We start from the raw sequence: 27,020 nt of genomic DNA, 5'->3' as shown, positions 1-27,020 counted from the left end.
TATTTTCTTTCTTCTGCATGTTCACAATACCAAGCATTAAATGTATTAAAAAAAAAAAAAAAAAAAAAAAAAAAAAAGAAAAAGGTAGAACCTCCCCACAGGCAGAGTGAAGAATCTGGATGAAGTGCCTCCAGAAAACAACACAGGAGCCTCATCAATGTCATTCCCTATCCTCTAGGAAGGGGAATCTCCTATCATTTGCCAAGTAATACTTAAGATTTTGGCTGAGTGTGCTAGCTCACACCTGTAATTCCAGCACCATAGGAGGCTGAGGTGGGTAGATGGCTTTAACCCAGGAGTTCGAGACCAGCCACGGCAACAAAGTGAGACCCTATCTCTACCAAAAAAAAAAAAAATTGCTACAGACTGCAGACCTATTCCACTATTGCTTGCTGGATGTGTGAGGTGATATAATTTGTCTTTTCAGTTCACAGGTCTCTAGATGAAGGGCCACATCTGGACCTGATATTAAAGACTGAACTTTGAAAAAAATGTAACAATTGGATGACACTATTAGCTTATTTCTTGTCTTCCTTGGGAAGTGTCTTTTGCATGCAGAATGCAGAATCCTTTCTGTATTCTGCATGTATTTCTGCATTCTGCATGAAAGGATGCAGAAAGGATTCTTGGTCATATTTATGACCAAGATAGCTGAGTTTAATAAATTGTATTCTTTCAGTAAAATGCCCACTTTCTTTCTCCAACTCTGAAATCCACCACTCCCCTGCAATGGGAGAAGTATACTTTCCTGCCTCAATGACGTCGGGTTTTGTCAATGTTGGCCTCTTTCAAACAGAAACTTTAATCATACTGGTATAATTGGACTTGACATCATAAGCTCCTGCCCTGTGCCATGAGAACGTTTCAGATTGTGGTTGTTCCCTCAGCCTGAATCCTAGAATTATCAGCTGAAGGACAGATCCAAAACAGACATGTCTGTTATAAGCCACTGAGATTTGGGGTTATTATTCAGCATGATGTTAGGAAAAGCTAATACAATTTCTCTCTCAGAATTGATCCTTAAGAAGGAACTTGGCCAGGTGAGGTGGCTCACACCTGTAATTCCAGCACTTTGGGAGGCCAAGGTGGGTGGACTGCTTGAGCTCAAGAGGTTAAGGACCAGCCTGGGCAACATGGCAAAATCCCATCTCTATCAAAAACACAAAATTAGCCAGGCGTGGTAGCACGTGCCTGTACAGGTCCCAGCTACTAGGGAGGCTGAGGCAGGATAATTGCTTGAATGCAGGAGGTGGAGGTTGCAGTGAGCTGAGATCGTGCCATACTGCCCTCTAACCTGGGCAAAAGAGCCAGACTCCGTCTCAAAAAAAAAAAAAAAAAGAAAAGAACACAAACAAATGCTAGCATCATTTCAAGTTTCAAGTCCTTCTAAAAAGAATGTTGAGGCCGGGTGCAGTGGCTCATGCCTGTAATCCTAGCAGTCTGGGAGGCTGAGGTGGGCAGATAATTTGAGGTCAGGAGCTCAAGACCTGCCTGACCAACATGGTGAAACCACCGTCTCAACTGAAAATACAAAAAATTAGCTGGGCATGGTGGGCCACAACTGTAATCTCAGCTACTCAGGGAGCTTAGGCATGAGAATTGCTTGAACCCAGGAGATGGAAGTTGCAGTGAGCTGAAATCGCACTAGTGCATTCCAGCCTGGGTGACAGAGCGAGCCTCTATCTCAAGGGGAAAAAAAAAAAAAGTTGAAAATACTACATTAGCTGTAAAAATGTTCAATTTTATAATGACTAAGATAGAGTACTACTGTTTGTAAAGGGCACCAATTAAAAAAAAAAGACAGAGTAACATTAATTCCTTTTATTTCTTAACTTATAAAACTGATAGAAAAAAAAATGCAAACTAGACCAGGCTCGGTGGCTTACGTCTGTAATCCTAGCACTTTGGTAGGCCAAGGCAGTGGATTGCCTGAGCTCAGGAGTTCTGAGACCAGCCTGGGCAACACGGTGAAACCCAGTCTCTACTAAAATACAAAAAATTAGCTGGGCATGGCAGCGTGCACCTTTAGTCACAACTACTTGGGAGGCTGAGGCAGAACTGCTTGAACCCGGGAGGCAGAGGTTGCAGTGAGCCGAGATAGTGCCACTGCACTCCAGTCTGGGCGATAAAGCGAGACTCCATCTCAAAAAAAAAAAAAAAAACTAAATATAGAAATATAAAAAGAAAAAAATTACTTTCAATCCCACTACAAATAACTAACCACAACTGTACAACTGTACAACTGTAAACGTTATGGATATGCTTTTCTAAAATTACAGTGGACAGACAAATGCACAGAAGTATTCCAAATAAGAGTTGAGATTGCCAGAAATGTAAAATATGTCAGAAATGAATTCTTATTACATCATGTCGACATTCTTCTCAAGCTGCAGAACAATTTCCTTAAGGGCAGGATCCTCTGCCCAATTGACTTTACTCCCCAAAATAAGGTTCTGTAAAGAAAAAAAATTGTTTTAAAGTTACAAGTACTTTAAAAATTTAACAAGATTTTAGAATATCATTTTTCATGAATCTTATCAAGTAATTAACATTTACTACATGTGTAGCTCTGTGATCATAAGAAAAAAATGATAATACATTCTTCTATTTTTTTTTTGAGTAGGAGTCTTGCTCTGTGTCACCCAGGATGGAGTGCAATGGTGCAGTCTTCAGCTCACTGCAACCTCCCCCTCCTGGGTTCAAGCAATTCTCCTGCCTCAGCCTCCCGAGTAGCTGGGATTACAGGCGCCCACCACCACGCCCGGCTAATTTTTGTATTTTTAGTAGAGACAGAGTTTCACCACATTGGCTCAGCTAGTCTCTTGGCCAGGCTGGCCTCAAACTCCTAACCTCGTGATCCGCCCGCCTTGGCCTCCCAAACTGCTGGGATTACAGGCATAAGCCACCACACCCAGCAGCATTCTTCTACTTTTATTTCCACTTTTAGTAAGGCTTTAGCCTTGATCTCCATAATGTTAGGGAATATTTACAATGTTTACAATAATTTTTTATGCCTCATCAGTTTCCATGGATAGGTTTTACTTGTTAAAAATACTTGCAGCGTGCTGGGTGCGGTGGCTCAAGCCTGTAATCCCGGCACTTTGGGAGGCTGAGACAGGTGGATCACCTGAGGTCGGAGTTCGAGACCAGCCTGGCCAACATGGCGAAACCCCATCTCTACCAAAAATACAAAAATTAGCCAGGTGTGGTGGCAGATGCCTATAATCCCAGCTACTCAGGAGGCTGAGGCAGGAGAATCGCTTGAACCCAGGAGGAGGTCCAGCCTGGGCTACAGAGCAAGACTCCGTCTGAAAAAAAGAAAAAAGAAAAATCAAGACCTTAAACATTAAGTATACACACATTCCAGATATATACAAACAGACCAATATTAAACATTGATTTCATCAAGATCAAAAACTAGCTGAAAGTTAAGTCAATACTGTATAATAGCATTATCAAATAGTTGGCCAGACGCAGTGGCTCACGCCTGTAATCCTAGCACTTTGGGAGGCTGAGGCGGACGGATCACCTAAGGTGAGGGGTTTGAGACCAGCCTAGCCAACATGATGAAACATCATCTCTACTAAAAATTAAAAAACTAGCCAGGCATGGTGGTGGACGCCTGTAATCCCAGCTACTCAGGGGGCTGAGACAGGAGAATTGCTTGAACCAGGAGGCGGGGGTTGCAGTGAGCTGAGATCGAGCCACTTCACTCCAGCCTGAGCAACAAGAGTGAAACTCTTGCTAGTTTATATAAATGTTACCTGGAACACATGTTGAATAACGGTAGTAATTTTTATCTCCATCTGTAGGTTTTGTCGTATGATCTTTATCCTCTCTGAGTTTTCCATACTGTCCAAATCAATCTTCTGTTTGTTCTTTTCAGTCTGTATTTCTAAAAGCTTACTTTCTGAAGCTTGTTTTAATTCTGTTAGGTTAAAAATAAAATAATATACCATATATAATACCTCTACAAACAAGGATCTTGAAAAATTATGAAGCAGATCACTTCTTGGTTATTTTAGTCAAGAGAAAAATTTTAATAAGCAGCATTTTAGGTTGCAATTTTATTACGATCTGAAAATGACCTCCTGGGGCAAAATAACAATATTTTAATTTTGTACTTAGCAATGCCCTTAGTGAAATGTTCCAGGTATTTCTGTATGACAGTAACAGCCGTCTACAGATGTTTCAAGTGGCATCATGTAACGAGGGCTTATTTTAGGTTGCCAAAATAGGTACGAAATACATATATTTTTTCCCTCTTAAATTACAAAAATGAAACATATAAACATTTATTTTATTATTATTTTTTTGAGATGGAGTCTCACTGTTGCCTAGGCTGGAGTGCAGTGGTGCGATCTCGGCTCACTGCAGCCTCCGCCTCCCGGGGGTTCAAGTGATTCTCCTGCCTCAGCGTCCTGAACAGCTGGGATTACAGGCGCCCACCACCACACCTGGCTAATGTTTGCATTTTTAGTATAGATGGGGGTTTTGCCATGTTGGCTGGGCTAGTCTCCAACTCCTGACCTCAAGTGATCCACCCGCCTTGGCCTCCCAAAGTGCTGGGATTACAGGTGTGAGCCACCGTGCCTGGCCAAATAAGATTAATTTTAAATGAAAAGTAAGATTCCTAGGCCGGGCGCAGTGGCTGTAATCCCAGCACTTTGGGAGGCCGAGGTGGGAGGATCACCTGAGGTCAGGAGTTCGAGACCAGCCCCACCAACATGGCGAAACCACATCTCTATGAAAAATACAAAAATTAGCTGGGCATGGTGGCATTTGCCTATAATTTCAGCTACTCAGGACGCTGAGGCAGGAGAATCACTTGAACCCAGAGGCAGAGGTTGCAGTAAGCTGAGATTGCACCATTGCACTCCAGCCTGGCAACAAGAGTGAAACTCTGTCTCAGGGAAAAAAAAAAAGTTAAGATTCCCCTCTCCAGGGATAAACATCATCAACCATTTTTTGTATTACTGGAAATAGTCTAAGAATTAAACTACTTGGAAATATAAACGGATGTATTTCAGGGGCCTGTTCTTCAACATTAATGTATATTAAAGGAAGTTGGAATGCAGTGGAGAAAATGAATCATCAAAAGGGTATAGCCTGACCATGGGTGGCTCATTCTTGTAATTCCAACACTTTGGAAGGCTGAGGCAGGAAGATCGCCAGAAGTTCAAGACCACCCTGGGAAACATAGCAAGACCCTGATTCTACTTAAAAAAACGTGGGGGGAGTAGACAAGATGACCAATACTACTACTGACCCTGAGATTATTTGCTAACAGGTAAATCTATATAATGTTTACAAATGACAAATCTGAGCAGGGTGCAGTGACTCATGCCTGTTATCAGCACTGTGGGAGTCTGAGAAGGGTGGATCACCTGAGGTCAGGAGTTGGAGACCAACCTGGCCAACATGGTGAAACCCGTCTCTACTAAAAATATAAATCAGCGGGGCATGGTGGCAGGCGCCTGTAATCCCATGTAATCCCAGCTACTCAGGAGGCTGAGGTAGGAGAACTGCTTGAACCTGGGAGGCAGGGGTTGTAGTGAGCCGAGATCACGCCACTGCACTCCAGCCTGGGTGACAAGAGTGAAACTCCATCTCAAAACAAACAAACAAACAAACAAAAACCGGCTGGGCACGGTGGCTCATGCCTATCCCAGCACTTTGGGAGGCCGAGGTGGGTGGTAGGGAGTTCGAGACCAGCCTGACCAACATGGAGAAACCCCGTCTCTACTAAAAAGACAAAATTAGCTGGGAGTGGTGGCGGGCGCTTGTAATCCCAGCTACTTGGGAGGCTGAGGCAGGAGAATCGCTCGAACCTGGGAGGCGGAGGTGCGGTGAGCCAAGATCACACCATTGCACTCCAGCCTGGGCAACAAGAGAGAAATTCTGTATTTAAAAAAAAAAAAAAAACCCAACCAACAAATCTGGCCGGGCACAGTGGATCACGGGATTCCATCTGTAATCCCAGCACTTTGGGAGGCCAAGGTGGGCAGATCATCTGAGCCCAGGAGTTCTATACCAGCCTGTGTAACATGGTGAATGAATCCTGTCTCTACAGAAAAATAAATTTAAGAAATCTACAGAAAAAAAGGCCGGGCGTGGTGGCTCATGCCTGTAATCCCAGCACTTTGGGAGGTCGAGGAGGGCGGATCATGAGGTCAGGAGATGGAGACCATCCTGGCTAATACAGTGAAACCTGGTCTCTACTAAAAATACAAAAAAATTAGCCGGGCGTGGTGGCGGGTGCCTGTAGTCCCAGCTACTCAAGAGGCTGCGGCAGAAGAATGGTGTGAACCCGGGAGGTGGAGCTTGCAGTGAGCTGAGATAGTGCCACTGCACTCCAGCCTGGGCGACAGAGCGAGACTCCGTCTCAAAAAAAAAAAAAAAAGATGTCTGCAGAAAAAAAACAATTAGCCAGGCATGGTGGCATGCACCTGTAGTCCCAACTATCAGGGATGCTGAGGTGAAAGGATTGCTTAAGTCCAGGAAGTCGAGGCTGTAGTGAGCCATGAGTGTGCCTCCAGCCTGAATAACAGAACAAGACCCTGTCTCAAAAAACAAAGACGCCGGTCACAGTGGCTTACGCCTATAATCCCAGCACTTTGGGAGGCAGAGGCGGGGAGAACACCTTGAGGTGAGGAGTTCAAGACCAGCCTGGACAACATGGTGAAACCCTGTATCTACTAAAAATACAACAATTAGCCAGGCGTGGTGGCACGCCTGTAATCCCAGCTACTCGGGAGGCTGAGGCAGAAGAATGGCTTGAATCCAGGAGACAGAGGTTGCAGAAAGCCAAGATCGCGCCACTGCACTCCAGCTTGGACAACAGAGCGAAACTATTTCAAAACAAAAACAAACAAAAAAAGGTTGGCCGGGCGATGTGGCTCACGCCTGTAATCTCAGCACTTTGGGAGGCTGAGGTGGGTGGATCACGAGGTCAGGAGATCAAGACCATCCTGGCTAACACGGTGAAACACCGTCTCTACTAAAAATACAAAAAATTAGCCGGGCGTGGTGGCGGGCGCCTGTAGTCCCAGCTATTGAGAAGGCTGAGACAGAAGAATCACTTGAATCCAGGAGGTGGAGCTTGCAATGAGCTGAGATTGCACCACTGCACTCCAGCCTGGGCGACAGAGGGAGACTCCATCTCAAAAAAAAAAAAAAAAAAAAAAATGGCTGGGTGCGATGGCTCATACCTGTAATCCCAACACTTTGGGAGGCAGAGGTGGATGAATCACGAGATCAGGAGTTCAAGACCAGCCTGGCCAAGATAGTGAAACCCTGTCTCTACTAAAAATACAAAAAATTTGCCAGGCATGCTGGTTGGCGCATGTAATCCCAGCTACTCAGGAAGCTGAGGCAGAGAATTTCTTCAACCCGGGAAGCAGACGTTGCAGTGAGCCGAGATTGCACCACTGCACTCCAGCCTGGGCGACAGAGCGAAACAGCGTCTCACACAAAAAAAAAAAAAAAAAAAATACAGGCTAGGTGTGGTAGCTCATGCTTGTAATCCTAGCACTTTGGGAGGCCAAGGCAGGAGGATCGTTGAGGGCAGAAGTTCAAGACAAACCTGGGTAACACAGCAAGATTCGATGTCAACAAAAAACAAAAAAGTTAGCTGGGCGTGGTGGAGTGCACTTGTATTCCCAGCTACTTGGGAGCTGAGGTGGGAGGATGGCTTGAGCCCAGGAGTACAAAGCTGCAGTGAACTGCAAAGAACTATGATCACGCCACTGCACTCCAGCCTGGGTGACAGAACAAGACACTTATCTGAAATAAGGTTTGAAGACTGATTATCTTTTGATGGAAAATAAAAAAAATTTAACTTTTCCTTTGCATACCTTTGTTTCCAAATGTTCTACAGTGTGTATTGCCTTTGAAATAAACATTTCAACAGTTTCAATGCAAAAAACCATCTCATGTCATGATAAATTAAGTGAAAAGGCTGTAGATCCCTATATATCATTTGATCATTTAGAAATTATATATATGTATAAAATAAATGTTTATATGGACATGGAAAAGTCTAGAACGATAAATACCAAACTGTGGTCACACAGAAAAGAGGCATGACTTTTGCATTATAATTTACTACATCCTTTTATTTTTCCCCTTCTAAGAATGTATTAATTTTGTGATTTAAAGTTCTAAACTAATGAGGCACAGCACTATGGCTCACACCTGTAATCCCAGCACTTTGGGAGGCCAAGGCAGGCGGATCACTTGAGGTCAGGAGTTTGAGACCAGCCTAACCAACATGGTGAAACCCCGTCCCTACTAAAAAATACAAAAATTTGGCCACGTGCAGTGGCTCACGCCTGTAACCAGCACTTTGAGAGGCCGAGGCAGGTGGATCATCTGAGGTCAGGAGTTCAAGACCAGCCTGGCCAACATGGTGAAATCCCATCTCTACTAAAAAAATACAAAAACTAGCCGGGTGTGGTAGGACACGCCTGTAATCTCAGCTACTCTGGAGGCTGAGGCACAAGAATTGCTGAAACCCAGGAGGCGGAGGATGCAGTGAGCCGAGATTGTGCCACTGCACTCCAGCATGGGCGACAGAGTGAGATTCTGTCTCCAAAAAAAATACCATATTAAAAAATTTTTTTGAACATAAAAATACAAAAATTAGCCAGGCATGGTGGTGGGTGCCTGTAGTTCCAGCTATTCAGGAGGCTGACGCAGGAGAATCACTTGAATTTGGGAGGCAGAGGTTGCAGTGAGCCAAGATCAAGTCACTGCATTCCACTTGGGTGATAGAGCAAGACTATGTCTCAGAAAAAGCAAACAAAAAACGAAAATAAAGTTCTAAAACAATGAGAATAAATAGAACAAAATGTACTTTATATCACTTTTTAAGCTGCCATGTCAAAAATTTTAAGGAATTTTGAAAGTCAGAAATTAGGAAATTTCTCGGTGGCTAAGAGATCTGGCCTTATCAATCTATAAAGTAAGCAAAATGTGTTCTGCCAAAAAAAAGTGTTCTACATACGCAATCTCTTCTTTCTAATATCAAGCAGTTTTTCCTCTAAATCCCAAGATTCCTGTTATTAAAAATAAAAAAGTTAAAGCACATTACTGTATGTAAGGACAAACCTGTAATACTTAAATCACTGAGTTTATCTACTAGCCTTAGTTATCTAAAGTTCCAGTTTTCAATTCCTCTATTTCCAGACAGCAAAAGGAAGACAGTAACTTAAATTACAAGTAGATAACGTTCAACATTAGTCAGAAATAATAGAATTTTGAAAAAAAGAGAGAACTCAAGGACAGCGTATTCCAATCATAGCATTCCCTTTGGACAATCCTATTTAATCATATACAATACAGTTACCAGCAAGAAGTTGAGAGTAAAATCATGAGAATGCATAATCAGCCTAATGTGTAAGTTTACCTGCTGTGATTTCATTATTAATTTATTTAGCTCTAATAGGTGTTTCATGTTATCCATGAGCACACTGAAAAGGAAACAAAAAGATGATTAAGGTTATTTGTAACTTAATTAAAAATAATAACTGTCATTAATGAAGGAATCAATGAGTGAAAACTTACTTTCATTAAATCCACCGTACATTTGGATAAAAAGTCAGTTTAACAAAATAAATCTGGAAAAGTTTGATGTAAACTAAATTTCTGTTAAAACTAGATATGCATTTCCCTAGAAAAATGTTTGGTCACAGACATTGAAGAATATCAAATTTAAAAATGTGGGAACATTTCTAAAAATTTCCTATTTAGAGAGGAAACACCCTAATAACTTCCTAACAAGCTGCTTTTGTTTTGAATTTATTTTTTAGAGCAATTTTAGTTTTTGTTTTGAATGTATTTTTTAGAGCAATTTTAACAAGCTGCTTTTGTTTTGAATGTATTTTTTAGAGCAATTTTAGTTTCACAGCAAAACTGAGTGGAAGGTACAGAGATTTCTCATATACACCCTACCCCTGACACTTGCATAGCCTCTCCCATTATCAACATCCCCCACACCAAAGTGGCACATTTGTTACAATCAACAAACCTATATCGACACATCATTGTTACCCAAAGTCCGGATTTTACATCAAGGTTCACTCTTGCTTGTGTATATCCTATGGGTTTGTTTTTTGTGACAGGGTCTCGCTCTGCTACCCAGGCTGGAGTGCAGTGGCACAATCACAGCTTCCTGCAACCTCAACCTCCTGGGCTCAAGCGATCATCCTGCCTCAGCCTCAGAAGCAGCTGGGATTATAGGCATACACTACCATGTCCCACTAATTTTTAAATTTTTTGTAGAGACGGGGTCTCCCTATGTTGCCCAGACTGGTCTGGAACTCCAGGGTTGAAGCAATCCTCCCTCTTCAGCCTCCCAAAGTGGTAGGATTATAGACATGAGCTACTGAGGCCCCACCCATTCTTTGGGTTTTGACATATGTATAATTACATGTATCCACCATTATTGCAGCATACAGAATAGTTTCAAGGAACAAACTGCTTTTTACTTCTTTAACAAATATTTTTGAGTACTTACTACATGCTTTCAAGAACTATGCCAGGTGCCAAGAATGTAAAATAAAATAAAACACAGTATGTGTTTTCAGAGGAAAGAATCTAGTGGAGAAAAATAAATTCACAATTACACTGTAGTGCAGTAACAAATATGAACCAGAGTTATGCACAGGGTGGAATAAGGATATAAAGTAATTACCTAGATCAAGTAGTTTGGTATGGCTGGAGCAAAACGGTATGGAGTAAGACTGGGCAGAGCAGTGGCTCTCATACTTCAGAGTGCCACAGTCATTTGGGAGGCTCGTTAAGTAAGGATTCCTAGTTCCTGACCTTCAGATATGCTGGTTCAGTGGCTCATGCCTGTAATCCCAGCACTTTTGGAGGCTGAGGCAGGAGGACTGCTTGAGCTCAGGAGTTTGAGACCTGGGCAATACAGCAAGACCACATCTCTATTAAAAAAAAAAAAAAAGTCAGGTACAGTGGATCCCTTGAAGTCAGAAGTTCGAGATTAGCCTGGCCAACATGGCAAAACCCCATCTCTACTAAAAATACAAAAATTAGCCAGGTGTGATGGTGTGTGCCTGTAATCCCAGCTACTCAGGAGGCTGAGGCAGGAGAATCGCTTGAACCTGGGAGGCAGAGGTTGCAGTGAGCCAAGAAGATCGTGACACTACACTCCAGCCTGGGTGACAGAGCAAGATTCCGTCTCAAAAAAAAAAAAAAAAGATATGCTGATTCAGAAAGTTTGGGATAGGACCAACAATGTGATCATTATAATAGACATTATTCTGATAATCAGCCAGGTGTGAAAAACACTGTAGAAGCAACTAACTGAGAAGGTCAAAAGGGGAATCTGCACAAACCTGGGAGAGCTGAACTCATTTTTCTACTATTTACAGCTATATTTGGTTGTCTTAAAAGATAAATTTAGGCATATTAAAATCTAACAAGTTTATTCGAGAAGACAATTCATGCATCTGGCAGCACAGGATTGTAAGCTGTTTAGTGCTCTACTGTGGGAGTTGAGTGAGGAAGCTTTTATAAGGTGTTCACAGAAGACAAAATATAATTGGTTGGTTAAAGTGGATCATCTCTAGTTAGAAGTTAGTTGGCAGTTTCTCATTGGGTAAGCTTAAGTTCCATTTTACTGTTTACATCAGGCTTACATAGGAATCCCAAGGTGATGGAGCTCAAGGCTAAAGATGGTTCTGCCTAATGGCATTCCAGTTGCATCCCAATTAATTTTTTTTTAACAGTTATAAACTTTAAAATGTGCTAATAAAACACTGCCTCAGCCTATTTGACCTTTCTGTTTTTGTTTTTGTTTTTTTTTTGAGACAGAGTCTCACTCTGTTGCCCAGGATGGAGTGCAGTGGCACAATCTCAGCTCACTGATAAATCTTCGCCTCCTGGGTTCAAGCGATTTTCCTGCCTCAGCCTCCCGAGTAGCTGGGATTACAGGTACCTGCCACCACGCCTGGCTAATTTTTGCATTTTTAGTAGAGATGGGGTTTTACCATGTTGGCCAGGCTGGTCTTGAACTTCTGACCTCAGATGATCCGCCTGCCTCGGCCTCCCAAAGTGCTGGGATTACAGGCGTGAGCCACCGCACCGGCCTGACCCTTCTGTTGTTTTTTGGTGTCAACAGTGAAACTGGCCCAATTGTCCCACAGAACTGATGTTTATGATTTCTTTTGAATAAACATAGAAACTGACCCTCCCGGTCTTAAAGCTTGAGAAAGTTACAATTGTCTTATCTGAGTTCCTTTCTCAGGAAACCAACCATCAGGACTCCCAGATAGTATCAAGGAACTGAAACTTACAAGATCACACCCTCTGGACAATAAGACATTAGACCCCTCACCCATCACAATTGCCTAACCTGCTTCCTATTGACTAACACCTCTTCCTTATCCCTCCCTAATTCCTGTCTTCCCATACATGGGTACATATCTTCCCTGCTATATAAACCCTTAATTTGGCAGGGTGTGGTGGTTCACACCTGTAATCTCAGCACTTTGGAAGGCCAACGCAGGTGGATCCCTTTGAGCTCAGGAGTTCGCGACCAGCCTGGGCAACATGGCAAAACCCCAACTCTACAAAAAATACAAAAATTAGCCAGGCACGGTGGTGGGCACCTGTAGTCCCAGCTACTTGGGAGGCTGAGGTGGATCACTTGAACCTGGGAGGTGAAGGTGGCAGTGAGCTAGGATCACGCCACTGCACTCCAGCCTGAGCAACAGAGTGAGGCCCTGTCTCAACAAAACAAAACAAAACACCTCCTTAATTTTAGTCCATCTAGGAGATGAGACTGATCTCCCCTCTTTGGCTACAGTACTCAAAGCCTTCTTCCTGACAACACCCATGTCAGTGATTACATTTCTGTGCAGCAAGCAACAGGACCTAGACCAAAGCCCTGACATTTAGTAACAATGTGATGAATCTGTCCTGCTGTCCTGCACCCCACACCTTTAACTCAAGAATGTCTTTTTTTTTTTTTTTTTTTTGAGATGGGGTCTCACTATTGCCCAGGCTAAGGTGCTGTGGCAAGATCACAGCTTACTGCAGCCCCATGACTTCCTACAATCAAGGCAGGAGGCTGATCCTCTCCCCTCAGCCTCTGGAGTAGCAAGGACTACTGGTGGCTCCACCACGCCTGGCTAATTTTTAAAAATTTTTTGTAGAGATGAGGCCTCCCTATGTTGCCCAGGCTGATCTCAAATGCCTGGGCTCAAGCTATCCTCCTGCCTCAGGCTCCCAAAGTGCTGGGATTACAGGCATGAGCCTCTGTACCCAAGCTAAACTCTCCTTTTATGGGAGAGAAAAAGTTATGAGTGTTCAAATTCAGATTTTTGGATTTATGTAATCCTGGATTTAGCTGGAATATGGGGAAAACGTGTTATCAGTGTGGGCTAAGATACTCAAGATAGAAGTGCCTAGATCAGACCAGCATGGCCAACATAGTGAAACCCCGTCTCTACTAAAAATACAAAAATTACCTGGGAGTTGTAGCAGGTGCCTGTAATCCCAGCTATTCAGGAGGCTGAGGCACGAGAATTGCTTGAACTGGAGAGGTGGAGGTTAGAGTGAGCTGCACTCCAGTCTGAGTGACAGAGCAAGATTCCGTCTCCAAAAAAAAAAAAGTGCTTATACCCATGCGGGAATTTTTCTGGTGCTCAAGGGAAGGGGATATTTTATCACAAGAGCTTTGGGAGATAAGATCATAAGTAAGAGGCCAGGCAAGGTGGCTCACACCTGTAATCCCAGGACTTTGGGAGGCCGAGGCGGGTGGATCACGAGGTCAGAAGATTGAGACCATCCTGGCTAACACAGTGAAACCCCATCTCTACTAAAAATACAAAAAATTAGCTGGGCGTGGTGGTGGGCGCCTGTAGGCTCAGCTGCTCGGGAGGCTGAGGCAGGAGAATGGCATGAACCCGGGAGGCGGAGGTTACAGTGAGCCGAGATCGCGCCACTGCACTCCACTCCAGCCTGGGCGACAGAGCAAGACTCCGTCTCAAAAAAAAAAAAAAAAAAAAAAATCATAGGTAAGACCTCTGAGGCCAGACACCAGGATACAGAGGACCTGACCTGCTAGTCTTTTTTTTTGGCTCATAATAATTTTTATTTTTTATTTATTTATTTTTAAATTTTATTATTATTATACTTTAAGTTTTAGGGTACATGTGCACAACGTGCAGGTTTGTTACATATGTATACATGTGCGATGTTGGTGTGCTGCACCCATTAACTCGTCATTTAGCATTAGGTATATCTCCTAATGCTATCCCTCCCCTCCCCCCACCCCACAACAGTCCCCAGTGTGTGATGTTCCCCTTCCTGTGTCCATGTTTTCTCATTGTTCAATTCCCACCTATGAGTCAGAACATGCGGTGTTTGGTTTTTTGTCCTTGTGACAGTTTGCTGAGACCTGCTAGTCTGTATATTATATCCCTTGGGAAATTGTTTGATCTGAACAAGCTCATTTCTATCAATAAAAAATGAGGAGTATATTTCCTATCTCACTGTGTTTTGGATGGATTAAATGAGATAGCCCTGTTCCTGATTTATAGTAAATACTGAAGAAAATGAACTTTTAAAGCTTTCCCTTAAAATTTTCCAATCTTCTGGATAAACTCTTCTGCTTCTTACAGTTACAATCCATATGGAACAAAATATAATTAGAACTATAAAAGTTGCTGTAATTCTGGGGAGGACCTACAAAAATTTCATCACTTTCCTTATTCCCCAGATAAAGGTAGTTGGCAGTAATAATTTTTTAAAATTCACAAAACTAAAGTCACTATGCAGATCCTATCCTTACCGAATCCAGAGAAAAAAAAAATCATACCTAGACTGGGTGCTAATTTTCTCCAGGTTTTTTTTAAGTGCAGTTGAAAGTCTCATCCTATGAGAGGGAAAAAGCTTGCATTATAAAACATGGATAACATTTGTGGTACATTAAAAAAATTCAAAACATGACAAAGACTGATTTCCCTTCAAATATACATAAAACAGAAGTGGGTTTTAAAATATTATTACAAGAGAAATACTTTGAGAAATAAAACACAGAAATATGAAATAACACCAAGATGGATAGGGCTGTTGCGTGTGGGTATACACTGCCAGAATGAGGCGCCAGGTGAATCTGAAACCTGGCCTGAGCTGAATGAGTTCTCTGAACCATCTACTTTTGTGCAAAGCCAGTGGAAGGATTAAGGCACTAAAAAGATCAGGATGGGCCTGAAATGAAGGACTTAGGGAACACAAAACCATATACGACTATAAACTTTAAAACTTTTTTTTTGTTTTTTGAGAGGGAATCTTGCTCTGTCACCCACAATGGAGTGCACAGTGGCATGATCTTGGCTCACTGCAACCTCTGCCTCCTGGGTTTAAGTGATTCTCCTGCCTCAGCCTCCCTAGTAGCTGGGATTACAGGCACACACCACCACAGCTGGCTAATTTTTCTATTTTTAGTAGAGACAGGGTTTTGCATTGTTGGTCAGGCTGGTCTTGAACTCCTGACCTCAGGTGATCCACCCACCTCGGCCTCCCGAAGTGCTGGGATTACAGGCGTGAGCCATCGCGCCCGGCCAGGTTAGGTGTATTAAATGCATTTTTCACTTACCATATTTTCAACTTACAATGGGTTTATCAGGACCTAAACCCATTGCAAATTGAGGAGCATCTGTAATGCAGATTTTCTCTCAGGGCTCAAAATCTGTGTGACCAGGCTGGGCTTGTGTTATCCCAGCATTTTGGGGAGGCTGAGGCAAGAAGATCGCTTGAGCCTAGGAGTTCAAGACCAGCCTGGGCACAGTGAGACCCCATATCCGTAAAAAATAAAAAAAATTAGCCAAGCGTGGTTTTGCATGCCTGTAGTCCCAGCTGCTCTAGAGGCTGAGGCAGGAGGATTGCTTGAGCCTAGGAGGTTGAGGCTACAGTGAGCAGTGATCATGTCGCTGTACTCCAGTGTGGGCAAGAGTGAGACCTTGTCAAATTAAAAAATAATAAAATAAAATAAAAATTTTATGTGACCATTATCTAATCATCACTGTGCTTGACTAATTCACTCAGCCCAGTTAAAAGATTCCCTCCACTTTCCCCTCATACCCATTTTGCAGTCAGTTCACAATGCTTATATTTAAAATGTAATAATTACCTGTCTAATGCAAGCTTTTTTATCTCAAAGGCAATTTTCACCTCTTCAATTTCATTTTCCAGGTCTTCAATTTTACTATCAAAGAAACATGAGCAAAAGAATTTCAGCAATACCAGAAAAAGACATTATTGAAATAAATGTATAAAATAAGCCCTTAAAAAAGTAAAACACCTCTATCTAAATACAAGTATTCTACAGGCTCAATATACCAATGTGTATTTACACATTTGGTAAACTAATGCCCCTGAGCTACTTCACTTAGTATCTTATAAAAAGGGAGGCCAGAAAGTTCCAATGTGATCACTTGTGTACATATAAATCTCCATCCCAAATTAACAACTTCCCAATATATGCATCACAAGTTATTTGGAAAAATAAAGGAAAGGAAAAATAAAAACAATGTTATAGCATAGAAAAATGAGATTATGACCAGGCTCAGTGGCTCTTGCCCACAATCCCAGAACTTCAGCAGGCCAAGGTGGAGGATTACTTGAGGCCAGGAATTTGAGAACAGCCTGGGCAACAAAATGAGGCCCCATCTCTACAAAATATATATATTTTTTTGAGGCGGAGTTTCGCTCATTGCCCAGGTTGGAGTGCAATGGCGTGATCTTGGCTCACCGCAACCTCTGCCTCCTGGGTTCAAGCAATTCTCCTGCCTCAGCCTCCCGAGTAGCTGGGATTATAGGCATGCGCCATCACGCCCGGCTAATTTTGTATTTTTAGTAGAGATGGGGTTTCTCCATGTTGGTCAGGCTGGTTTCGAACTCCCGACCTCGGGTGATCCACCCACCTTGGCTTCTCAAAGTGCTGGGATTACAGGCATGAGTCACTGTGCCTGGCCCCAAAATATTTAAAAAAAAAAAAAAAAAAAAAAAAGAAAGTCAGGTGTGGTACAATGACCCTGTAGTTCCAGCTACTCAGGAGGCTGAGGCCAGTGGATCCCTTGAACCCAGGAGGTTGTGGCTTCGATGAACTATGATCACACCACTGCACTCCAGCCTGCATGATAGTGAGACTCCATCTAACAACAAAATAATAGAAAATATGATTAAATCTTAGTAAAGACCATAAACAAAATTTTTAAATATAACATACGCTTCGATTTGCTTTTCTTGCATAATTTGTTCTGGAGTTTTTTCTTCACCTGCAAATAAATAATTTTTTGAAGTTACTAACATTTTAGAAAGGTGCTGTCCAAAAGGAATATAATGTAAGCCACAAGGGCAAAAGGCATCATTTAAAATGTCGTTTTCATATTACAGAAAAGAAACAGTGAAATTTAATTTTAATATACTTATTTAACCCAATAGATCAAAAATATTATTTCAATGTGCAGTCAGTTTAACATTACTAATGACATATTTCACATTATTCTGTCTGTATTTTACATTTACAGCCCATCTCAATGATGACTAACCTTTTGAGACCAGCCTGGGCGACATAGTGAAACTGTCTCTACTGAAAATTAGCCAGGCACAATAGTGCATGCCTGTAGTCCCAGCTACTCGGGAGGCTGAGGTGGGAGGATCGCTTGAGCCCACGAGGTTGGGGTTGCAGTGAGCCAAAATCTTGCTACTGCACTCCAGCCTGGGTGGCTGAGTGAGATCATCTCAAAAAAAAAAAAAACACCAACCAACAAAGATAATGTGGCACTTGTGTAGGGATCAACAAATACCTCAGTGGAACAGAAAAAAGCCTAGAACTTCCTGTGATGATGGAAATGTTTCCTATCTATGCTATCCCATAGGATAGCCACTGGCTACATGTGGCAACTGAGCATTTGATATGCACTTGATTTTAAATTTTATTTCATTTTAATTAGCTTTAAAAAGCCACGTGTGGCCAGGGGTGTGATGGCTCATGCCTGTAATCCCAGTACTTTGGGAGGCCAAGGCAGGTGGATCACCCGAGGTCAGGAGTTAAGAGACCAGCCTGGCCAACATGGTGAAACCCGTCTCTACTAAAAATACAAAAATTAGCCAGCCATGGTGGCAGGCGCCTGTAATCCCAGCTACTTGAGAGGCTGAGGCAGTGAATCCGGGAGGCGGAGGTTGCAGTGAGCTGAGATCACGCTGCTGCACTCTAGCCTGGGCGACAGAACAAAACTCCGTCTCAAAAAAAAAAAAAAACAAAAAAAAAAACAGAAAAAAGAAAAAAAGAAAATGCTCTGTATCTTTTTTTTGGGGAGACAGGGTCTCCTTCTGTCACTGTCACCCAGGCTGTAGTGTAGTGGTGTGACCTCGGCTCACTGCAGCCTTGATATCCCAGGCTTAAGCAATCCTCCCACCTCAGCTGGGTGGGACTACAGGCATATGGTACCACATCCGGCCAATTTGTTTTTCTTAGAGATGGGGGTCTCGCTATGTTTCCCAGGCTGGTTGCCCTGGGCTCAAGCAATCCTCTCGCCTTGGCCCCTCAAAGTGCTGGGATTACAGATTGATCCACCATGCTCAGCCGAAAATGTTCTGTATCTTGATTGTGGTAGTGATTATACAGATTTAGAAATTTGTCAAAACTCATCAAATTGTACCCTTAAAATAGATGCCTTTATTGTAAAAAACAATCCTTTAACCAATAAAGTCTCAGTCATATATATATACATATACATATATACATATACACATATACATATATATATATACATATACGTATATGTGTGTGTGTATATATATATTTTTGTTTGTTTGTTTTTGAGACGGAGTTTTGCTCTTGTTGCCCAGGCCAGAGTGCAATGGCGTGATCTCGGGTCACTGCAACCTCCACCTCCCAGGTTCAAGCGATTCTCCTGCCTCAGCCTCCCGAGTAGCTGGGATTATAGGCATGCACCACCACGCCCGGCTAATTTTGTATTTTTAGTAGAGACGGGGTTTCTCCACGTTGGTCAGGCTGGTCTCGAACTCCTGACCTCAGGTGATCCGCCCGCCTCGGTCTCCCAAAGTGCTGGGATTACAGGCGTGAGCTACCAAGCCCAGCCATATATATATATTTTAAATGGTAAAAGAATCAATACTTATTTCTCTGTTGATTGCTTGACAGTCTCACTCTGTTGCCCGGTGGAGTGGAGTACAGTACAGTGACTCAATCACTTGAGCCCAGGAGTTGGATGCTGCAGTGAGTCCCAGCTGGGACTACAGGTATGTATCACCATATCTGGCTAGGTTTTTTTTTATTTTTGTAGGGACGAGGTCTCACTTTGTTTCCCAGGCTAATCTCAAACTCTTAGCTTCAAGTGATCTTCTTGTCTTGGCCTCTAAAAGAGCAGATAGTCAATTTTAGATAAACATCTTCTTTCAAAGGCTACAACTAAACTTCCTGTGGCCTGCCTTACATCTGTCGTCTCCTAGGTACAGAAATTCTACAGTGTTAACTAAACCTAGTTTTTGGATGTCACAATCCCTTAAAAATGGTACTAGCTATACAGAGAACAAAAAGACTATTGGAATGTAAACTCTTTCTTCTCATTTGGATCTGAGCTCTAAAATCATCTTCTTAGAGAAGCCATCCCTATGAAAAGAAGCCCCTCCCTCTTATCATGCCTTTGTTTCCTTCAGCACACTTAGCATACTTCATAAATATCTTGCATGTTTACCAGTTTTGCTACACTAGAACATATATAAACAATTTTTGGTAAAGTTAATTTTATTTTCACTCGAGTACTGTTAATCATCAAACTCACAAAATCTTATTTTGAGGCCAGGTGTGGTGGCATAACCCTGTGTCTACAAAAAAATACAGAAAATTAGCCGGGCGCAGTAGCATGTGCCTGTGGTCTCAGTTACTTGGGAGACTGAGGTGGGAGGATTGCTGGAGCCCAGGAGGCTGAGGCTGCAGTAAACCAGAGACTGCGCCACTGCATTACAGCCTGGGTGACAGCAAGACCCTGTCTCAAAAAAATAAACAAACAAACAACAAAATCCGAATTTGAAAATGAAAATACTTACTTGCATCAACCATTGATTTATATTCTAAGAGTTGTTGTTTTGTCTGTGCTCTCAGCCTGAAAACAGATAAAGAGAATATAAAGTCACATATTTATTGATTAAGGTTTTACTCATTACCATATAACGAACCAACTCATTCTTTTTCAGAAGCTGATACAACAAAATAAATATAAATAATTAAACTCCTAATTACAAACTTCTAATTTGGCCTCATTTTATTTAAAATGGGTATAAAGAACTTCAAGGCCTCAGAGGAAGACACAAAATGGAATACACTGGGAAAACAGCATCTGTCAGGAAAAGTTAAAAAATTGGTGTTTAAGATTTTTTTTTTTGAGACGGAGTCTTGCACTCTCGCCCAGGCTGGAGTGCAGTGGCGCAACCTCGGCTCACCGCAAGCTCCGCCTCCCGGGTTCACGCCATTCTCCTGCCTCAGCCTCCCAAGCGGCTGGGACTACAGGCGCCTGCCACCATGCCCGGCTAATTTTTGTATTTTTAGTAGAGATGGGGTTTCACGGTGTTAGCTGGGATGGTCTTGATCTCCTGACCTTGTGATCCACCCGCCTCGGCCTCCTAAAGTGCTGGGATTACAGGAGTGAGCCACCACACCTGGCCGTTTAAGATTATTTTTAATAGGCCAGACTGAACTGAGGATGCTATACAAAGAATAGACCAAAATGATTAAACCCCAAACCACTGTATTTACAAACACAGATTTTTATCAGGAGATACAGAAAAATAACAAAGATACTAATCCTTAGATTACTAATTCATATAGTTTTTCAGTTGTTCTATAAATCCAAAAATCATACATAAGTAGAAAAACTATGAGCAAATCGTAATTTAAGACGACAGCAAGGGTGAGGAGGAAAAAACAATAAAAAAGAAATAGATATCTTTTCATTTTTCAAAACATTTAAGAAAGAAAAAAATGGTAATTAAATTTTTTTGAGTCAAGAGTCTCGCTCTGTTGCCCAGGCTGGAGTGCAACGGCACAATCTTCGGCTCACTGCAACCTCTGCCTCCCGGGTTCAATCAATTCTCTTGCCTCAGCCTCCCGAGTAGCTGGGATTACAGGCGCCCGCCACCACGCCCAGCTAATTTTTGTATTTTTAGTAGAGACGGGGTTTCACCATGTTGGCCATGGTTGGCCAGGCTGGTCTTGAACTCCTGACTTAAGGTGATCCGTCTGCCTCGGCCTCCCAGTGTTGGGATTACAGGCGTGAGCCACCGCGCTCAGCCAATAATGATTTTTTTAAAACTACCTCTGTTATGATATAGAACAGAGGACCGCAAATTTTTTTCTGTAAAGGACCTGACAGTAAATTTTTTAGGGTTTGTGAGTCACATGGTCTCTGTTTTAGCTACTCAATTCCACCCTTGTGGCAGGAAAGTTGTACTCCAATAAAACTGTTCATGGAAACTGAAACTTGAATTTCTAATAGAGTTCACGTATTATGAAATATTTTTATGATCTTTTCCCTGCAACACTTAAACATAAAAACTATTCTTAGCTTGAGTGGTCACACAAAAATAGGCAGTTAGGCAGATTTGGCCCAGGACCTTCTCCTGCTCACTAGTTTAGAAGACGAATGTCCCTTCTCATCGAATCTTCCCCAGCAACCGCTTAGTGGAAAAGTATAAACACCGTCCGCTTAGTAGAATTTATAACATATAAAGCTTCTGGGTTACAAAGGGTCGTAGTTCTAAAACAAATGGTAGGGGCACCTTCCTTCCAGTTTAGCTCTGGCATTCAATTTGTCTGTAAACCAGGGAGGTAGGGGGGAGGGCGGGGAAACAGGAGGAGAAATTACAGCTTCTAAGGGCCCGGGGCACTGTGCTCAACACTTTACTAGACTATCTCATTTAACCCTTGTAACCTCTCTCCAGGGGGTCATTTTTCTCTCCTTTTCGCTGATGAAGAAAGAGCTTCAACAGTTTAAGTGAATGAGGCAATCACGGAGACCTGACGTGACCGAGCGTGAATTCGAACCGTAGCCCTTCTGAGCAAGGGCGGAGTTCCGGGCCACAACGCCCACTTGGCCCCGGCTGAGGAGGCCAAAGGGAACAACCTGAGGAGCAGGGTCATGCGGTCCTCGCTGCGCGCCGCCTGGGCGCCGGCGACCTGCGGTGGCCCACCTGCCCGGCCTTCCCCTCCGGAGTCCGCGGGCCCGTCGGCGTCTTGCATCTGGGGCTGCCCCTCCATTGCTGGTTGAGGGGAAAGGCTACCACTCAGCAGACAAACGCGCTCAGAAACGGTCGCTTTTCCCGCCGCTAAATGGACGCCGGGAAAAGGCCCGAGAGCCCCGCCCCTTCCGCCCAGGGCCCCACCCTTTCCGCCTGGTTTTTCGGTTGCCGCGGTTACTACGCGCTCCTCTTTCATCTGGGTTCTAGTGGTGAAAATAACTGCAGACGGCTGGTAAAAAGTTGGAATAGCTTTCGTTAACAGTCGGATGTGTAGAGTGCTGAGTTAGGGGCTGGACTAGAGACGTTGGGACATCTCCCGGGAACAGCAGCCTGGAGGGGAAATATCTCCAGACCTAAGTGGTCATTCGGCTTTGGCGCTTGGACACGGGAGTGCGGCGACAGCCATATGTCCATCCATCTTGGCACTTCTTTTCCGTCCGCTGCCTTTGAAGATGGGTGTGCCCGGCAGGCTGTGAAAGATCAACATTAGAGAGTTGTTTAGAAGACTTTTTTGACCTGAGCCCATGAGGTACATACCCTTCGTTTGGCGGATAAACCAGTGGCTTCTGAAGATCAGGGATACCCACGGGCCACAAATGCGAGGCATTGCAGACATTTCGAACCCAGACTTCCAGCCTGGAGACATCCACACGCTTTCAGTTTCTTGCATTGGTACTTCATTCTGTCATTATGATTGCCACCACTCGTAACTGAGAGTTGCGTGCCTTCAAGTTTTGAGTGTCTGCAGGGTACCTTTGAGCTTTGTTAGCTGTGTAGTGAGTGGGGGGAATGGAGAAAATGAAGGACGGATGACTGATTTGTAGTTTTTCATTTGGACACTGCCCTTGCCGCACAAGCACAGCAGCTTGAACCTCTTTGAACAAGAGTCCAGAGTTCTTTTACAGCTAATTACCCCCTAGTTAAACTTGATCATACTGTGCTGTTTTCTTCCTCTCCATTGTCAATGTAATACGGCTCCTGATAAAAGTTAAACTCGCCGGGCGTGGTGGCTCACCCCTGTACTCCCAGCACTTTGGGGGCTGAGGCGGGTGGATCACCTGAAGTCAGGAGTTCGAGACCAGCCTGGCCAACATGGTGAAACGCCGTCTCTACTAAAAATACAAAAGTTAGCTGAGTGTGGTGGCGGGCGCCTGTAATCCCAGCTACTCGGGAGGCTGAGGCAGGAGAATCGCTTGAACCCGGGGGGGCGGAGGTTGCAGTGAGCTGAGATCGCGCCACTGCACTCCAGCCTGGGCGACAAAGTGAAACTCCGTCTCAAAAAAAAAAAAAAAAAAAGCCAGGCGATGTGGTTCACACCTATAATCCCAGCACTTTGGGAAGCCGAGGGGGGAGGATCTCGAGGTCAGGAGTTGGAGACCAGCCGGACCAACATGGAGAAATCCCGTCTCTACTAAAAATACAAAATTAGCCAGGCGTGGTGGTGGGCACCTGTAATCCCAGCTACTCGGGAGGCTGAGGCAGGAGAATCCTTTGACCCCAGGAGGCAGAGGTTGCGGTGAGCCGAGATCACACCAGATATGCACTCCAGCCTGGGCAACAGAGCAAGATTCCGTCTCGAAAAGCAAACAAACAAACAAACAAACAAAACAATTCAAAAGACACAGAATGGACTGGTGGCGATGGCCCACTCCTGTAATCCCAGCACTTTGGGAAGCCAAAGCGGAAGGATCGCTTGAAGTCAGAACAGCCTGGGCAGCATAGTGAGACCTCGTTTCTACTTAAAAAAAGAAAAAAAACAGGTGTGGTGACTTAGACCTGTGGTCCCAGCTACTCAGGAGGCTGAGGTGGGAGGATCACTTGGGCCCCAGCCGTTGAGGACTGCAGTGACCTATGATCGCACCACTGCTCTCCATCCTGGGTGACAGAGTGAGACCCTGTCTCAAAAAAAAAAAAGCACGGGATGTAAAATAAGGCATTAGGTTTGCTATTCCTACATGTAAACTTATGGAACATTTTCTTGTTTCCTTTCATTTTGTTTTACAAAAAGGATGATCCCATTGTTTTTCACTTTACCACTTAGTGGATGCCTTCCACTGTCTCACAACAACCTTATCCTTTTAAGCAGTTGCCTATCAGGTGTCTCCACTGCTCACATTTGGGACAAAAATAATGTAATGTGCAGTCGCTCACGCCTGTAATCCCACCACTTTGGGAGGCCAAAATGAGCAGATCATCTGAGGTCAGTAGTTTGAGTCCAGCCTGGCCAACATGGTGAAACCCCATCTCTACTAAAAATACAAAAAAGACTGTCTCAAAAATTTTTTTATAAAAATAATAATGCAATGGTTATCCAACGTGAGAATTCGGAGGAGACCTTGTTAAAACACATTTCTGGGTGTCTCCAGGATTGATTTGCATTTGTAACAAGTTCCCAGTAAAGTTGCTCTTGCTTATTTAGGAGGACACTTTGAGAACCACCACCATAAAGGGTCATAAAACGCACTTAAAAAAAAAATTCACAGTAAAACAAAAAAGGGTGGGTGTAAGGCCCAGCACGGTGGCTCATGCCTATAATCCTAGCACTTTGGGAAGGCGAGGCAGGCAGATCACTTGAGGCCAGGAGTTTGAGGCCAGTATGGCCAACATCGCAAAATCCCATCTCTACTAAAAATACAAAAATTAATCGGACACAGGGGCACACGCTTGTAATCCCAGCTACTTGGGAGGCTGAGACAGGAAAATCGCTTCAACCAGGGAGGCTGAAGTTGCAGTGAGCCAAGATAGCACCACTGCACTCCAGCCTGGGTGATAGAGTGAGACCCTGTCTCCGGGGGTGGGGGGAAAGGGTGGGTGTGGGTAGGGAGCTATCCATTAGAAAGTCAATAATAAAGATAAAAGAGATGATAGAATTAGAAAACTACCATCATACCACTCCCAGGGAGATAAATGTCAGGAAAGTATAATTAATGAGTGCTAAAACTAGAGACCAGCACTTCATAGGAATGTTATAGCTAGTGGTTACCACCTTAACCAGATGGTCAAAATTGGTATCAAAAATGGTGTAACAATCTGATGTCTGATTCTAGTATAATGCATGAGTTGTACATATCACCTATATTGCCAAATGTGTAACCTGAACTTAACTGTGCTGAAAACATGAGACAAGAAATCCAGAATGAGGAACATTCTACAAGACAATTCATGTCTATGTCCTGAAACACAGAAAACAGGGCAGTTGTTGTTCTATATGGAAAAACAAACCATGATTGAATCTTGGATTGGAAAAGGAAAAAAAATAAAAGCCCTAATACATTTTTGGAACAACTGAGGAAATTTGAATATGTTCTGCATATTAGATATTAAGTTACCAATTTTCTTAGTGTGATAGGATTGTGGCAGGGTTTTGGTTTTTTTTTTTTTTTTAGAGTCATGGTCTCACTCAGGTTGAACCATGGGCCACCATGCCTGGCTAATTTCTGTAGAGACAGTGTCTTGCTCTGTTGCCCAGGCTGTTCTTAAACTCCTGGCCTCAATTGATCCTCCTACCCTGGCCTCCCAAAACACTGGGATTACACTGCTGGGTGTGGTGGCTTATGCCAGTAATCCCAGCACTTTGGGAGGCTGAGGCAAGAGGATCTGTCGAGCCCAGGAGTTCGAGATCAGCCTGGCCAAGATTTAAAACAAAAACAATCATAGGATTACAGATGTGAGCCACTGTGCTAGCAGAAAGATGCCTTTTTAACATGCCACATCTTCAGTAACATTAAAAATCACCAGGCACACTTGGTTTATCAACCAAGGAAAGCACATACCTTTCCTTCTTTTCTTTACTTTCCTTCCTTTCCTTACTGTTCTGAGGCTTTTTAATAAACTTTCACTACTGCTCTGAAACTTGCCTGGGTTTTTCCTTCTGCCTTATGCCCCTCAGTCAAATCCTTTCTTCTGAGGAGGCAAGTATTGAAAATTCTTAAAAAAAACACCCAACATCAAGCTGTCTGACAAATAATAAATAAATAAATAAATAAATAAAATCTCAAAAGATATTGACTGGCCAGGTGCGGTGACTCACGCCTTTAATCCCAGCACTTTAGGAGGCCACGGTGGGCGGATCATGAGGTCAGGAGTTCGAGACCAGCCTGACCAACATGGTGAAACCCCATCTCTACTAAAAATACAAAAATTAGCCAGGCGTAGTGGCACATGCCTGTAATCCCAGCTACTCAGGAGGCTGAGGCAGGAGAATCGCTTGAATCTGGGAGGGGGAGGTTGCAGTGAGCCAAGATTGCGCCTACAGGCACATACCACCATGACTGCCGGGCTAATTTTTTAAATTTTATATATATTTTTTCTAATACAGACAGGGTCTCACCATGTTGCCCAGGCTGGTCTCAGATTCCTGGGCTCAAGCAATCCTCCTGACTAGGCCTCCTAAAGTGCTAAGATTCGATTTTTTATATTTTTTTAGAGACAGGGTCTCACTATGTTGCCCAGGTCAGTCTTGAACTCCTGGCCTCAAGCAATCCTCCTGTCTCAGCATCCCAAAGTGCTGGGATTATAGGCATGAGCCACCAAACATGGACATGATTTTCTATTAGTGCTGCGGGGTGGGGGTGGGGGCCAGGGGAACATCTCTAAAAGAGTGATTATATCATACAGAGAGAAAAATTTTTAGAGGAGACCAAAAAAGCATGGAATATCTACCATTTTATTTTTTGGGACAGGGTCTCACTCCCACACCCAGGCTGGAGTGCAGTCGTGCGATCTTG

General features: G+C 43.4%; 1 protein-coding gene across 1 annotated transcript; it reads right to left on the bottom strand.

Moving 5' to 3' along the window:
- Positions 1–1,806: 1,806 nt before the first annotated feature.
- CENPH (centromere protein H) lies at positions 1,807–26,730 on the bottom strand. Its single transcript, XM_002815617.6, has 9 exons — positions 22,179–26,730; positions 20,107–20,162; positions 17,261–17,309; positions 16,163–16,237; positions 14,849–14,905; positions 9,410–9,473; positions 9,008–9,059; positions 3,765–3,928; positions 1,807–2,453 (listed from the first exon to the last, which is right to left on the bottom strand). The coding sequence occupies exons 1-9, from the start codon at positions 22,487–22,489 to the stop codon at positions 2,361–2,363; spliced, it is 921 nt and encodes a 306-aa protein (XP_002815663.2). The 5' UTR covers positions 22,490–26,730; the 3' UTR covers positions 1,807–2,360.
- Between the last annotated feature and the right edge of the window lie 290 nt (positions 26,731–27,020).

The sequence above is a fragment of the Pongo abelii genome, chromosome 4 (genome assembly GCF_028885655.2).
Source record: "Pongo abelii isolate AG06213 chromosome 4, NHGRI_mPonAbe1-v2.0_pri, whole genome shotgun sequence".
NCBI lineage: Eukaryota > Metazoa > Chordata > Mammalia > Primates > Hominidae > Pongo > Pongo abelii.
This window is presented reverse-complemented; position numbering and strand designations above follow the sequence as displayed.

Excerpts from the sequence above, each read along its gene's own strand:
- CENPH (XM_002815617.6), bottom strand. The coding sequence starts at position 22,489 with ATGAAAGAGGAGCGCGTAGTAACCGCGGCAACCGAAAAACCAGGCGGA. Across the intron at positions 3,929-9,007 it reads TATTAGAAAGAAGAGATTGC|AATTAAAACAAGCTTCAGAA; the intron begins GTATGTAGAACA and ends TTAACCTAACAG. Across the intron at positions 2,454-3,764 it reads TTATTCAACATGTGTTCCAG|AACCTTATTTTGGGGAGTAA; the intron begins GTAACATTTATA and ends TTTTCTTTACAG.